This window comes from Podarcis muralis, chromosome 13 (genome assembly GCF_964188315.1).
Source record: "Podarcis muralis chromosome 13, rPodMur119.hap1.1, whole genome shotgun sequence".
NCBI classification, from domain to species: domain Eukaryota; kingdom Metazoa; phylum Chordata; class Lepidosauria; order Squamata; family Lacertidae; genus Podarcis; species Podarcis muralis.
The window spans coordinates 58,458,516-58,473,447 of record NC_135667.1 but is presented as its reverse complement, the minus strand read 5'-3'; the positions used below and the strand labels follow the sequence as shown (position 1 = coordinate 58,473,447).

At 47.4% G+C, this 14,932-nt stretch overlaps 1 protein-coding gene across 17 annotated transcripts in view; it reads right to left on the bottom strand.

Annotated features, from left to right (window-relative positions):
* Nucleotides 1-14,932, bottom strand: part of KIAA1671 (KIAA1671 ortholog) — a 130,777-nt gene that overhangs the window by 14,284 nt on the left and 101,561 nt on the right. For 11 of the 17 annotated variants that reach the window (XR_013390514.1, XM_077917745.1, XM_077917738.1 and 8 more), the window contains 5 exons: nucleotides 6,589-6,829; nucleotides 6,321-6,498; nucleotides 4,986-5,110; nucleotides 3,745-3,875; nucleotides 2,322-2,439 (listed from right to left, as the gene is read on the bottom strand). The exons of 1 other annotated variant lie outside the window; for it this stretch is intronic. Coding sequence is in view for 13 of the 16 variants with exons in the window: in XM_077917745.1 (XP_077773871.1) it covers nucleotides 2,361-2,439; nucleotides 3,745-3,875; nucleotides 4,986-5,110; nucleotides 6,321-6,498; nucleotides 6,589-6,829 (754 nt within the window). In the remaining 3 variants the exon portion in view is untranslated. Of the gene's footprint in view, nucleotides 1-2,295; nucleotides 2,440-3,744; nucleotides 3,876-4,985; nucleotides 5,111-6,320; nucleotides 6,499-6,588; nucleotides 6,830-14,932 lie in introns of those variants that run through there. 5 more of the 17 variants (XR_013390516.1, XM_077917737.1, XR_013390515.1 and 2 more) reach the window with 4 other exon arrangements.

The window sequence follows — 14,932 nt, the reverse complement described above, 5'->3', positions numbered from 1 at the left end:
AAATAAAGCAATAATAAAATGAGATCAAAATTGAAAAACTTATCTGAAGAAGGAAAGCCAGGCAAAACAGACTGCTGAGTCAGGCAGGAGAAAAAAGACTGAGGAGGAAGTGCCTGCCTCCCACAAGTCTTTGCTCCTGCCTGAGGTCATGCGAGAGGAAATACCCAATCCACTGTCCCCAGCGTTCGATGAAATAAATTGCAGATATTTTAAATCTAGAAGGACACGATAATAGATTTGGATGGCACAAATACTTATGTTATGAAAAAGCAAAGGTGCATAAAGGTTTTCAGGACCACTTAATAAGAAAATAAATTTTTATGATAAGGGGGGAATATAAAAACTTATTAGAACAAAAAACATCTTGGTGGCTTTAGAAACAATATCTCTGAAAAAATTGGCCGACTAGGAGGCGATAAGAGATTTATTAACGGATTGGTTACAGTATCACCAATTAGATTATATCTCTAAGACAGATAAAAAGAAAAGTTTTAGTTGTGAAATATCAAGATTTCAAAAAGAGTTGTTAGAAAATAATGTTAAATTATTGTCCAAAATGTCTAGTTTGCTTTTAGAGTGGCATACAAACATGAACAAGTCAGTAATGATACACTGGGCAAAGGATTTGGGACATAATATCCAAATGGCAGATTGGGAAAGGTTATGGAAAACAGACTTGAAATTTAGGTACCCCTGCCCGTACGGGCCAGTCTTGCCAGACTCTAGGGTTGTGCGCTCATCTCACTCTAGAGGCCGGGAGCCAGCGCAGTCTGCAGACACTTCCGGGTCACATGGCCAGCGTGACAAGCTGCATCTGGCGAGCCAGCGCAGCACACGGAACGCCGTTTACCTTCCCGCTGGTAAGCGGTCCCTATTTATCTACTTGCACCCGGAGGTGCTTTCGAACTGCTAGGTTGGCAGGCACTGGGACCGAATGACGGGAGCGCACCCCGCCGCGGGGATTCAAACCGCCGACCTTTCGATTGGCAAGTCCTAGGCGCTGAGGCTTTAACCCAGAGCGCCACCTGCATCCACTGTAAACTTGAAATTTACAGTGCATTAAAAGAAAACTATATGAAAATGATGTACCAGTGATATTTGACACCTACTACAAGTACAAATACCTGCTGGACATGTAAAGAAAAAGAAGGTACCTTTTACCATATGTGGTGGAACTGTAAGGTAATAAAAGCTTTCTGGGAGATGATATATATTGAAATGAAAAAAATGCTTAAAATAACCTTTCTTAAGAAACCAGAAGCTTTTCTATTAGGAATTACAGGTACCAACATTCCAAAGGAACAGAAAAGACTTTTCATGTATGGAACAACAGCTGCCCAGATGTTACTAGCCCAGAAATGGAAAGAACACAAAGCCCCTACCAGAGAGGAGTGGCAAACCAAACTGATGGACCATGCCGAGATGGCAAAACTGACTGGAAAACTCAGAAACCAAGAGGACAAAAACTTTATAAAAGAATGGGAAAAATTTATAAGTTATTTAGGAAACCACTGTAAGCAGATGGAAACATTAGCAGGACTTTGATTTCATTTGTAGTGTAACAATTACCATGTATAATATGGATTGATATAAAAGTTGCAGTAGCGAAGAATATGTAGTAATGAATGCAGTGATGGCCAAAATTGGCCTTCCATCTGTTTTGGGACTACAACTCCCATCATCCCTAGCTAACAGGACCAGTGGTCAGGGATGTTGGGAATTGGTAGTCCCAAAACAGATGGAGGGCCAAGTTTGGCCATCACTGATTAAATGTTTAAAATGGGACCCCATGGAGTGGATCGGGGGAAGTCCTCAGATTTGGAGAAATCTCTATATATGGATATATATTTGGATACTTTTTATAACTTTGTACAGTCATACCTCGGGTTGAATGTGCTTCGCATTGAGCATGTTCGAGTTGCGCTCCGCGGCAACCTGGAAGTAACAGAGCACGTTACTTCCAGGTTTCGCCGCTTGTGCATGCGCAGATGCTCAAAATGACGTCACGCTCATGCACGGAAGCAGCAAACCGCAACCCGCCCACGCACTGTCGCTTGTTACGTTCGCTTCAGGATGCGAATTGGCTCCGGAACGGATCCTGTTCGCATCCCGAGGTACCACTGTATTTGTAAAACCAACTAAAAATGCTTTCAAAAAAACAAAAAGTTTCAAAAAAATGCTTGCCACCCCAGCATCTGGAATCCAGAGCTCCTCAATGAGACATTATGGCTGATGGCCCCTGGTCACCCCGCCCTTTCCCCCCTGCATTGGGCCAGGCTCATTTGCTCTGCAGACCCTCTTCCACTCAACAGGCAGCTAACCCCATCACCGCCACTGCCGCCACCTCCAGACCTCGGTCGTCACACTTGGTTCTCGTATTGGCTCTGCCTCTTCTTGGACTTCAGCTCCTTCAGCCAACGTGGAGACAGCTCCTCTGACCTGGAATGCAGGAAACAGGCCTGGGTCACTTCCTTTACAAACAAATGCACATCCCATTCGAGGTCCTTCCATGAGAAATTCATTACTGGGGAGCTGAAATAAGGAGGGTGCCTGCTTCTCGCAAGCCCATCTTCCCTCTGCCCTTAGCCCTTGTTTGGTCCTCTTTGCGCACAGGTGAGAAGGCGGGGAACACATCCTGGTTGCCCAAAGTTTCAGCAAAACCTTTGGATTCAATCCTACTAATGCATCTAAAGGAGGATCTTTTCCCTCTGCACTGCATGGCGGGATGTGCAGCCATTGCTCCCTCACAGCTGATCATGCTGAGCTTGGCTGGGGCAGAAGTTTGGAAGTCTTGCCAATGCAGCCCTGGCTGGTGATTATGGTCACCTGAACCCAGAAAGACAAGGTGGTGTCGGCCCACTTTCCTCAGCAACTGCTTTGCGCTTCCTCCCACTGACACCATGAGTGAAGCCTTTGTTTACCTTTTGAGATGCTGCCAGATGACCAAATCTGATAGAAGGTGCAGCGAACAGGATGATACAGTTCTGCTGGGTGATTCCTTATTGGCTTCACTCACAGAACAAGAAGAAAAAACTTAAAATACGGACATTGAAAATAGTAGCTTATCTGGGGCTGGAAACAGGGCAATCAAAAAACAAAGAAACTGCATGAGTTCCCCAAGTTTCCCCAAGAGGCTTTTCATGCCTTCAAAGCACACTTCTCATTTAAAAAATGTTTAAAGTGCAAAAACTCAGCAAAGTGCTGGTATTTATGTAAATACAGTCTCAAAACTGGGGACGAGAATAGGGTCTGTATGTAGTCTTGAATGTAGTACAGTGGTACCTTGGTTCAAGAACAGCCCTGTTTATGAACTATTTGGAATACGAACTCCGCAAAACTGAAAGTAGTGTTCCGGTTAGCAAACTTTACCTTGGTCTATGAACGCAAGTTGAATGGTGGGAGGGCACCGGCGGCAGGAGGTCTCATTAGGGAAAGCACACCTCAGTCTAAGAACGGCTTTGGTTTAAGAACGCTCTTCCAGAATGGATTAAGTTCGTAAACTGAGGTGCCACTGTATAAGCTGTAGAATTCCACTTCAAGATTTATAATTTTAATGTCACCAGCCCTTATGACTATAAAGGTGGGATTTAAAGTATTTGGGCAACCCCTGCTGGAATCTCAGAAACCAAAAGACTTTTGGGAAGCTAGAAGGTGGGGCTTTCACAAGTAGCAAAGCAGTAAAATCTGCAGAAAAACTTAAAGGTGAATTTATCAGAATGTCACCCTGACAACAAGCCTCCTCACCTCTCTTCTTTCTCCGTGCCAACAGGCAGAACTCTGCCAGCAGGAACTCCAGCCTGAAATGGGAATTTTGGTGACTTGGAAAACTGCACTTCTCCTGTTCCATCTGGTTCATGTCTTTTCCTGAGTTGAGCCTGGAGAGAGGGGAACCCTCTGGTAAATGTCACGGTTGGATCACAAGTTTCACAAAAGGCAGTGTGAGAAAGGGACCCATCAGCAATGAGCTCACTCCAAGGAATGTCTAGCCAAGGGCCTGGTGCCTTCTGGCCATCACCAGGCAAGGGTGGTTATGCATCATGTGGAGGGGCATGATTTCAGGGATGGAGCACCCGGCTAGTGCATCCAGTCACCAAGTAATCAAGGAGCAGCTCCTGGAAAAGACCATGGCCTGAGGAGGCCTTTGAGGGGAGACCAGGCTGAGACCAGACTGCCCTAACAGATACCCAGCAGATCTCTGCATTTTGCAGGACAGTCTCTCCTGCAAGTTCCCAAAACCCTACTCCACAGGAACTCAGGACAGGGCTTTTAGTGCAGCTGCAACTGTTCTGTGGAACAGCATCTCGGATGAGAGACAGAAGGAGTCCACTTTCTGGAAACAGCTGAAGACATTTTTGTTCCAACAGGCTTTCCCAACCAGATAAACCATGGACTTTGCCATGAATGCCTATTTTGTATGGTTTTAATCTTGTTTCAAATGTATTTGTTACTTTAGTGTTTCTAACTGCTTTTAATTATCTGACGTGTAAATCACCTTGAGATGGTGGTTTGGAAGGCAATAAATAAATAAATTGTAGCAATAATACAATAATACAAACATTCTGACACGGTAAGGGGCAGCTTCCTAAATCTTCAGGCAGCGTTGAATGGAGGCTCACAGCACAGGGCATGGGCCTCCCAGCTGTCTACTGGGCATCCTGTTCCCAGTCCCCAGTCACTGGCCCCTTCATCCCACACCGTTCCACTGCCTCCTTGCATGCAACATGTGAGGTACACCATTTCCATAGCCCACCCTCAGGTGCCTTTGGGGCTCAGAATGGGCTCCAGGTATTCCCATTGGTACCCAAAGTGCCCCCATGACATTTCTCTTCTTGTGCTACCAAATTACATGAACTAGTACCACGTGTTTCTCAGCGCAGGTTGAGGCAGAATCAACCTCTCCACAGTGTCTCTGAAATATACTCCACGACAGGTTCCCAATGCTAAGGACAAGTGTGTATGGGGGGGGGGGGTGCACCAACATTCACCTTGAGGGCTGAGTGGTCCATCCCTGGAAAGACAGGGAGCCTCTGCAGCTGAGAGATGGGCGACCTCTCTGTTGGCTGTGGGTTTCCGTCCTCACCAGAGTCTTCTTTCTTGGCTGAGTTTTCTGCTTAAGAATGAGGATTACTCATGAGGCTTCAGACACTTTGGGAGGGAGGGAGGGAAGGAAGGCACAAAACACAGGGCTAGAAACCCACTGCTTGGCCCCCTCCCACCAGCAGCTTCTGTCTCCTTTCAAAGCAGTCCTTGGGATGACTTTCCAATCAATTCTCCCAAGCCAGAAGCACCAGAAAGCAGCTTGGTCAGCCGGGGGATGCGACTTCACCCTCTGCCATCTTTGCTCCTGCCCAGGCCTCTGTGACTTTGCTGACCAGGTCCCTCTGTCTCCAATCTCCCTGTGGTGGAAAGGTCAGGCACTGTGGCCCCAAGACTAGCCAAGGGCCCACTGCTGCTCCAACAACCACCCGCTTTGCAACCAGAGGCACCATGGGGGAATTCTGGGTCTACACAACCTTTCCTGACCCTTCCAGGTACAGAGGTGACTGGAGAGGTAGCAGGGCAGCAGTAATAAGATCCTTGCTAGCTGGGAGGTGAAAATCAAGTTTAGCCTCCCCTTCCCTTCTTTCCTGCATTTGCACCTGGAGAACTGCAGCCTGTTGAAGAGCCAGAAGGCTGAGCCAGTGAGTCCCACAGCTACAGCTGCTTCCAGAGAGAAGCCCGTTGCATGGGCCATTGTGTTGTAGGTGGCAGCTGTGTTTTGGTCCGAGCACAAATGCAGCTTGGGAAAGTATGAAGTATGAATCACCGTGTGCTGCTAAATGGATTTACGTCCACATTTGTATTTACTATAGCTTTATTGTATTGTCTCTCATATTAATTTGTTCACCGTTTTGTGGGTCTTGGCCAGAAAACAGTATAGAAACAAGTGGACGAAGATGATGATGAAAGTCTCGGAGCCCGCACTGATGAGTACTTCCAACCTACAAAGGCGGGAAGTGCCCAGTTCCATGTGCTTTTGGCTAAGGTCTCCCACCTCACCTCTCCCTCGCAGTGAACCATCCAGATAGGAAGCTAGAGAGCATGTAGCTGCACCTGACAATGTATCCGTTGAACACTATTCTAAGGGCACAACGACCAGGCACACAGCTCTGTGCTATCCAACACCCTTTCAACGTGCTCAAGGATGGCAAGTAATCCAGGTTCAAATTGGCTGGGATCCTGCAGCTTGGCTCGCTTACTTGTATCACTCATGGAACTATTTGGCAGATTCTGGGGATTTGGGACAGGTTATATAGCACAGGACACCTTCCCTCTGCTACCTGTGGAGCCCTTGAACAACCACGTGCTGTCTGCCTCTTCTGTCACAGAGAGCCGCTGCTCAGTGTCTCCCCCGGTGCTTCTTCTGAGCGAGTGGGAAATTGGGGCTCGGTGCTGGCGCCTCCTTTTGCTGAGCTGCACGCGGGTTTTCAAGACACTGGAGTCCAGCACAGGAGTTTGCTTTGAGAAGAACAAACACACATGCTGTCAAACACAGACCTGCAACACTGCCTGCAATGTGTCCCTCAGGGACATGCCTCAAGAACTTACCTCCAGGAAGGAGAAGTCTGGGCCGTCCCCTGCTAATGCAGGGGCCTTAGCCCCGTCTGCAGATTCTACATCTGTGCTGAAGCGGTCCAGACTGGTGCTCCTGTGGTCCCTGGAGGAATCGTGCTGGTCGGTTGCAGAGGCAGGATCTGTTTGAGAGGAGAAGGACGAGAACCGGCTGCTGGGGGGCTGTTTCCGGGCTGAAGCCATGTTGCTTTCTGAGAAAGGGGACTCTGGCACAAAGCTACGACAACCAAGGGGAACAGAGCAGTGGTTAGCCAGAGGAATACAAAGCAGGGAAGGCTGGGTGGTGACTGAATCACCCCCCAACCCAGGAGACAGCTGCCTCTTGAAGCTGGCTGCTTAAAGCTCAACCTCACCTCCTGTGTTTGGAGGCCCACCTTTCTTGTCCCCAGAACTGACTCAATGGCACAAACAAGATGTGGAGTGCTATTTTCCCTAGAGGCCCACCCAGATGTTAAGATCAGCAGAGGGGGCCCTTTTGGTAGCTCCCTCAGGATTGCAGGGTGGGGGTGTGGGGCTGGAGAGGGCCTTCTCTGTTGCAACCCCTGAGTTGTGGGACCTGCACTATACAGCCTTGGGGAAATGCCGAAACCCTGGCCTTTGGCACCTGAGATGTGTATCTTTAGGATCCCTCTTAGTTCTGTGATTCTAAATTGTTTTAAACTGTTTTCGATGCTGTTTTTGAATGTTGTAACCTGCCCTGGGACCTTAGGAAGGAGGACAGTTAATGAATAACAGTAGTAATACTGACAATAACCTATTATCTCACTTGGCATTCTTCCTTTCTTGCCCCTTTCTTGCCACAGAGCACAGGAAGTGGTATGTTTACAAAGCCAAGGAGAGGCAGGGGGTCCTAGGATGCCCTGCAACACTGAAGAGCCCAGGTACCAAGGAAGAAAACACCCTGAAGAAAAAGCACACCAAATGCATCAGGAGCAAGGAAGCCACAGTGTGCACACTGACTGCATCTTGGAAGGAAGTGCAGAACTGCCATTTCGGAGTTTCCATGAAGAGAATGATGGACATTTTAAGAGAAAAGCCCCAGTGATCATACCCAAAGAACCATCTTGTCCCTTACTCTTTCCCCACAGTGGTTAGCCAGATTGGGAACCCACACACTGCATGCCCACAGGCTTCTATACACCAACATCAGACCAATGGTTCAGGTTGAAGGGATTACCTGGGGCTGCTAAGAGGCAGCAGAGCGGGCTGGAGGTATAAAGGAGTATCAGGCTTTGGAAAGCCTGGTTGTCACATGCAGGAGGCGTTTGAGAAGAATGGAAACGCAAAGCCCATTTCAGTCTGGTCCCAGATGGCTAAAGACTGACAGCTCCCTCCATGGACCCCTATGGGACCTAGGCTGGCTTTTTAAACCCTGGGGGGGGGGTCTCCTCTCCTGTGAAGGGCTGTTGTCCACGGCAAAAGACAAAGGGGGTGTGTGTGCACAGGGCCAGCAGCATTACTGAGCACTCTTTCTCTGTGCAACCTGTCTGCTTCCTTCCCTCAACTCTTCCTTTGCTTCAGCATCCCCCTCCCCACAATTATTCACCCTCTATTAAGACAGATCTGAACTGGTCACTTGCAGAGGACCACGTGGAGTTAGGCAGGCTCCCCAGTCCCAGTTCAGCAATTGTTCTGGATGGTAACTCAGTGACATCCCCTAAAGGGACCCTTCCTGGCCAAATCAGCATTCCCAAATGGTTTCTAACGACAGCAGCAGAAGCGTGGAATAGTTTGACATCCTCCTGGGGCCTGGCTGTTCTTAGCAGGTGGCCACCTGGCTGAGACACAAACTCCACCCTCCCACCCCAGGGAAGGCTGCTCACGTCTGAACGCACCAACAGTGAACAGAAGCCTGAAACAACTAAGCATCATCTCACAGCACCATTTTAAGAGGCTGCTGCCTTAAAAAGACACTGAACAGGCATATTTCTCAAGCTCTGGTGCCGACTGATTGAGAGGCAGACAGGCCTTGAAAAGAGAACACTCAAGAACAGAATCCTTAGGCAGCTTCTTCTGCTCAGAAATGGCAGCACCAGGCAGCCAAAGGCAGCCTCTTCTCATCAGCTCTCCGGGTCAATTAAGACCACCTCCTAATGAGCTCCTAATGACCTCACCATTTGCAATGAAGGATATCTTTAACTCAAGGATCAGCAAACTTTTTCAGCAGGGGGCCGGTCCACTGTCCCTCAGATCTTGGGGGGGGGGGGGGGCAAGGGCTATATTTTTTTGGGGGGGGGGGGGATGAAATAATTCCTGTGCCCCACAAACAGCCCAGAGGTGCATTTTACATAAAAGCTCACATTCTCCTCATGTAAAAACATGCTGATTTCTGGACCATCTGCGGGCTGGATTTAGAAGGCAATTCGGCTCGATCCGTCCCCTGGGCCTTAGCTTGCCTTAACTGAATTTGCTTAGTTTGCTTTAACCAAATATGCCCTGATGTGGAAGAATGGAGACCGTTGGCCACACTTGCCTTTCTTTCAGTCTTTACAGGGTTTTAGGCTCCATGTCTGAGCGCCCCCCTTTTTGCTCCACAGTTTTCCCCATGAAAACTTGCTATTTAAAGCTGTCCTGAGCTTTCCCTGTGAAAACCATCTCTTTAAAGCTCAATCAGAGCAAACCTCAATCCACAGAATACCTGAAATAAGATTTGCACTGATTCAGCTTTAAAGAGATGGTTTTCACAAGGAAAGCTCAGGACAAAATCCCCCAACACCACTAAGACTCAGAGCATTAAAGCATGGGTAAGCAAACTAAGGCCCGGGGACCAGATACGGCCCAATTGCCTTCTAAATCTGGCCCGCGGATGGTCCGGGAATCAGCATGTTTTTACATGAGTAGAATGTGTCCTTTTATTTAAAATGCATCTCTGGGTTATTTATGGGGCATAGGAATTCATTCATTTCACCCCAAAAAGTATAGTCCAGCCCCCCCCCCCAAGGTCTGAGGGAAAAAGTTTGCTGCTGGAAAGGTTTGCTGACCCCTGCATTAAAGGATGGACCTCTGCCTGGAAAGATGGATAACTGATGTTATACAGTGGTTCCGCTCCTTCCTCCTGGGTCGTGTCCAGTAAGTGGTGGTGGGGGATGAGTGTTCAGACCCCTGGGCTCTCACATGTGGGCTGCCTCAGGGTTCCATCATCTCCCCCATGCTTTTCAACATCTATATGCAGCTGCTGGGAGATCATCAGGGGTTTGGGCTGGGTGTCCATCAATATGCAGATGATACCCAGCTCTATCTCTCTTTCAAATCAGAACCAGTGAAGGCGGTGAAGGTCCTGTGTGAGTGCCTGGAGGCGGTTGGAGGATGGATGGTGGCTAACAGATTGAGGGTGAATCCTGACAAGACAGAAGTACTGTTTTGGGGGGAACAGGACGTGGGCAGGTGTGGAGGACTCGCTGGTCCTGAAAGGGGTAGCTGTGCCCCTGAAGAAACAGTTGCACAGCCTGGGAGTCATTTTGGACTCACAGCTGTCCATGGAGGCGCAGGTCAATTCTGTATCCAGGGCAGCTGTCTACCAGCTCCATCTGGTACACAGGCTGAGTCCCTCCCTGCCCGCAGACTGTCTCACCAGAGTGGTGCGTGCTCTAGTTATCTCCCGCTTGGACTACTGCAATGTGCTCTATGTGGGGCTACTTTTGAAGGTGACCCAGAAACTACAACTAATCCAGAATGCGGCAGCTAGACTGGTGACTGGGAGCGGCCACCGAGACCACATAACATCGGTCTTGAAAGACCTACACTGGCTCCCAGTACGTTTCCGAGCACAATTCAAAGTGTTGGTGCTGACCTTTAAAGCCGTAAACGGCCTCGGTCCAGTATACCCCCATCGTTTTGGCTGGACACTGAGATCCAGCGGCAGATCCGATTCCTTCGCTGTGAGAAGCCAAGTTACAGGGAACCAGGCTGAGGGCCTTCTCGGTAGTGGCACCCGCCCTGTGGGATGCCCTCCCACCAGATGTCAAAGAGAAAAACAACTGCCTGACATTTAGAAGACATCTGAAGGCAGCCCTGTTCAGGGAAGTTTTTACTGTGTGACATTTTAATGTATTTTTAATCTTTGTTGGAAGCTACCCAGAGTGGCTGGGGAAACTAAATTATTATTATTATTATTAGCCCTCAGATGGGGCAAAGGGGAGAAAGTTAACCCTGGGGTGGATCTAGAAAGCCTTGGCATGAATAAGAGAAGGGCAGGGAGACACTTGACCATCAGAGTGTGATACAAGAGATTAATTTCATAAAAGATGAAAAAAGTGGAAAGCTGGACGTCAGGGGAGCTCAAGGACAAAAACAGTGCACTTTAAAAGTGTTGAGCATGACAGGATAAGGACTTAAGGTACCATGTTCACAGCAGTGGGAAGAAACACCCATGGTGCTATGGGAGGTGCAGAGTATAGAATAATAGAACTGGAGTTAAAAGGGACCCCAGGGTCATCTAGTCCAACCCCCTGCAATGCAGGAATCTCAGCTAAAGCATCCATGACAGATGGCCATCCAACCTCTGCTTAAAAACCTCCAAGGAAGGAGAGTCTACCACTTCCTGAGGGAGATTGTTCCACCATCAAACAGCTCTTACTGTAAGAAGTTCGTCCGGATGGTTAGTCGGAATTCCTTTCTTGTAACTTGAAGTCATTGGTTCAAGTCTTACCCTCCAGAGTAGGAGAATACAAGCTTGCTGCATCTTCCATCGGACAGCCCTTCATATATTTGAAGAGGACTATCATATCTCAGTTCCCTCTTTTCCAGGCTAAACATACCCAACTCCTTCAAGCGCTCCTCATTTGGCTTAGTTTCCAGACCCTTGATCATCTTGGTTGCCCTCCTCTGCATACGTTCCAGCTTTTCAACATTTTTATTAAATTGTGGCACCCAGAACTGGATACAGTATTCCAGGGGTGGTCTGACCAGAGCAGAATAGAGTGGTACTATTACTTCCTTTGATCAGGACACTACACTTCTGTTGATGCAGGCTAGAATAGCATTAGCTTTTTTTGCAGCTGCACCACCCTGTTGACATGTTAAGCTTGTGGTCCACCAAGACCCCGAGATCCTTTTCATATGTACTGCTAGTAAGCCAGGTGCCTTCCATCTTTTATTTGCGCATCTTACTTCCAGTTTCCTGCCGAGCGGAATGGCAGAGTGGAACTGATCGCTCTGTAAATAGTGATTATTCTGAGGCTTGCAGAGACAAGAGGGGAGCGTGCCAGGGCTAGGCACCCCCCCCCCACAAAGGTTCACTGAGGTTAGTGAAGTGTTGAGTGGTCCGTCAGAAGCACCAAGCTCCCACTGCCCACCCAAGAACCTTGCTGAGGGGGGGGGGAGTGCAGTGGAGCGCACTCCAGGCTTCATCGCAGCTCTGCCTGCTGAAGTCACAGGCTGCCGCAGCAAGCAGGAGATTTGCATAACAACAATTGAAGCTGAAGAAAAATAAGCAGTTTAAAAGTTATTTTATCCAAATAAAATTAAATTTGGCAAAACAGAAACTAAAGAGGAAGTCAACTTCCGTTTTCTGGCAATCTGCCAACTGCAAGGGAAGGATTTGTAAGTGCTTAAAGGACAATATTGGACGCTTCTATGGTGAGAACTATATTTTCTGTACTTCCGCTTGAGGCGCCACGGAAGATGGCTGAAAATACCATCACTCCGGCTCCCACGGGATAATTAGAGGCTGAGATGGGAGTAATCAGCCTCCCAAAATCTTCCTGGGGTATGGGAAGATGCAGTGTCATCCGCGGATGCCCAACAAACCAGCCCCAATTTCATAAAGAAGGAGGGGGTGAGGGCACTGGATGGAAAGCCCCCGAGGGAGTCTGGATCTCCCAGACGCTCTCTGCAAGCGCACCAAGTTCCATTTCTTAAGATGAAAAACTGGATTTAAGCTTGTTTGGAGGTTCTAGCAGGGGAGCGCAGCTATCGTATACCCTTGACCGAAGAATGGTACACTCCTTCTATCTGGGATGGTTGTCCTCTTCCACCGAGCGCGCAGCTTCGGGAGGGACGCACATGGAGCGGTGAGGGAGGAAGGGGACACCCGCCTAGCCAGCCAGATCAGCCGAATCAACCCTGGTGATCAATGGGGTGACAGATGTCGCAGCCAGATCGCCCTCACATCCATTTAAGAGACTTCCGGGTTAGCGCCATCGGCAATGGCGGAGTTCCTCTGACCGAGAGGAACCCGCTCCGTGAAAATCGGGTCTTGCCGCTGCGGCGAAGGCGGAGACCCTTCAAAAATCCCAGGCGGAGGAAGCCCGGGAATGTGGGATTCGGCTGACACCAAGAGCGCCTCCCCTACTCGCGGGGAAACCCTTTTTAGGGGATCCGAAGCAAAGTGGGGTGAGTGGCGCGGTGTTTTGAATCGACTGCTACTTTTACGGAGTGAAGCCGCACAGCCGTTGCCGGAGTGCGCTGACTTTTTCCTGTGGACATTTGGACTCTAAACACTACCCGTGAGTAGAACGGAAAATTGGACTACGAAACATTTTAATTTGGCACCGAAGCGGGAAGGTTCTAAACAGGAAGTCCGCCTTCCGCTTTTGTAAATAGATTGAAGCAAAAATTTTGCAAGCTAAAGTCTGGAAAGTCGTATATAAAGGACTAAATTTCCTTCAGTTAAAATTACCAAAACCCCTCTTGGAAGCAGGAGAAGAGGGGGGGAATCTTGGATTGTTTAAACCTGCAGGAGAGAGAGTAAAGAAAGATAAATTTCCACTGTCTCGAACCTGGGAACGGGGTGTCAGAGACAGACGTTTTGGGGAAGTTCATCGACTGTGAATGAAACGTCTTTTGACAGATAGTTAAAAAAGAGAAACATATTGATTCCAATGTTGCCTTTTGCATTTAAAAGAAACAAAATATTTGAAAAACGAAACTAATTTTTCCCCCTTGCTGGACCTGCTTTCAAAAAATGGATACAAATAGAAATTGCCTCCTCTAGAGGGAGCTTGTTAAACTGTTGCTGGAGTCGATCTGGGGAATTCCACAGCTGTGGAGATTAAGGATCGTGAGACCAGACTTTGACCTTGGATAAGAATGTGCTTAGAATAAGTTTTGGTGCTTGCTTTTTGCAAGACAAGTGCTTTGTTGGAGCAGCTGCATGAGAAGATGGATTTGATGACTGTTGCAGTCAGTAATTTTGGACAAACAGTGAATACTTATATAGAAACCACTCAGGAACCAACCCAGGAATCTGCCTTGACAGGGCAAGTGCAGAAGATAATGGAGGAGGTTGTTGTAGAACCTCAAGTAACACAAATGGAGAGACCCGAGGCCTTGCTGGAACATAAGCTGCTGTCTTTGACGACTGAATCTGGAGAAAGTCAGATTTGGAGAGATGGAGTACTGTTTGGTTTGGAGATGGGAAGTTGGATGGACCCCCCTATGCAGGGATGTCTCGGCTTTTGGGATATGGTTTTGGGCCAGGGGGACTTTGGAGTTGTGGGGGTTCTTAACTTTGGAGGGACTTTGAAACATGCCTTCAAATACTTTCTGGATTACAGTGCTGACTGTGGAGAATGGGCTGACCTGCCGAGGGGGGATGGAGACATGGTTGGGTTGGAGTCTCCCCGAGCCCTACTCCTCAATGAGAAAGGAAGGATATTAAGAATAAGATCAGCAAAAGACAAAGTAAAGTGCAGGTATAAACAAGAAGAAGATCTGCAGAAGGGACATGGAAAAGACTTAAGAGCCTCGGACAGAAGATCACCAGGTTGATGGACTAGATGGAATGGATAGAAAGGACTGACATAACCCGAGACCAGGAAGAAGAGACGTTGGAGGAAGATTGGAAGAAAGTTTTTAAAAATTCATTTCGAGAATTAGTGTAAAATTAATGAGTGTTAGGAAAAATGTTGGAATGAAACTACTTGGCTTTAGTAGAAATGATATAAGGAGTTATGTATAAATAAGTATTAAGTTGTAAGTTTTAAGGCTTTTTATGGTAAGATAAGGTTAAAATAAATTAAGGTAATTTAATGACAGAATACAGTTAAAGATGGAAAGGATTTGCTGAGTTAATAAATAGGTTAGGATATAAATAAATATATAAATATATATAAATATATATTATATAAATATATAAATAAATAGGTTAAGATAAATTATAGAACAAAAATTGAGAAAGATGGAAAGAATTTGCTGAAACAATTAATTGAACTAGAATACAAAAAGGGAGGTGTGAGGAGGTCGATGAAACAAGTAAATGAAAGATAAAGATATGGAATATTGGGGGGGGGTGTTTTAGTGTTATTGTTTTTTTGTGTGTGATATTGTTGTATTGTTTTTTATGTTTTTCTTTTTATGTATTGCAATGTATGTCTTGCTA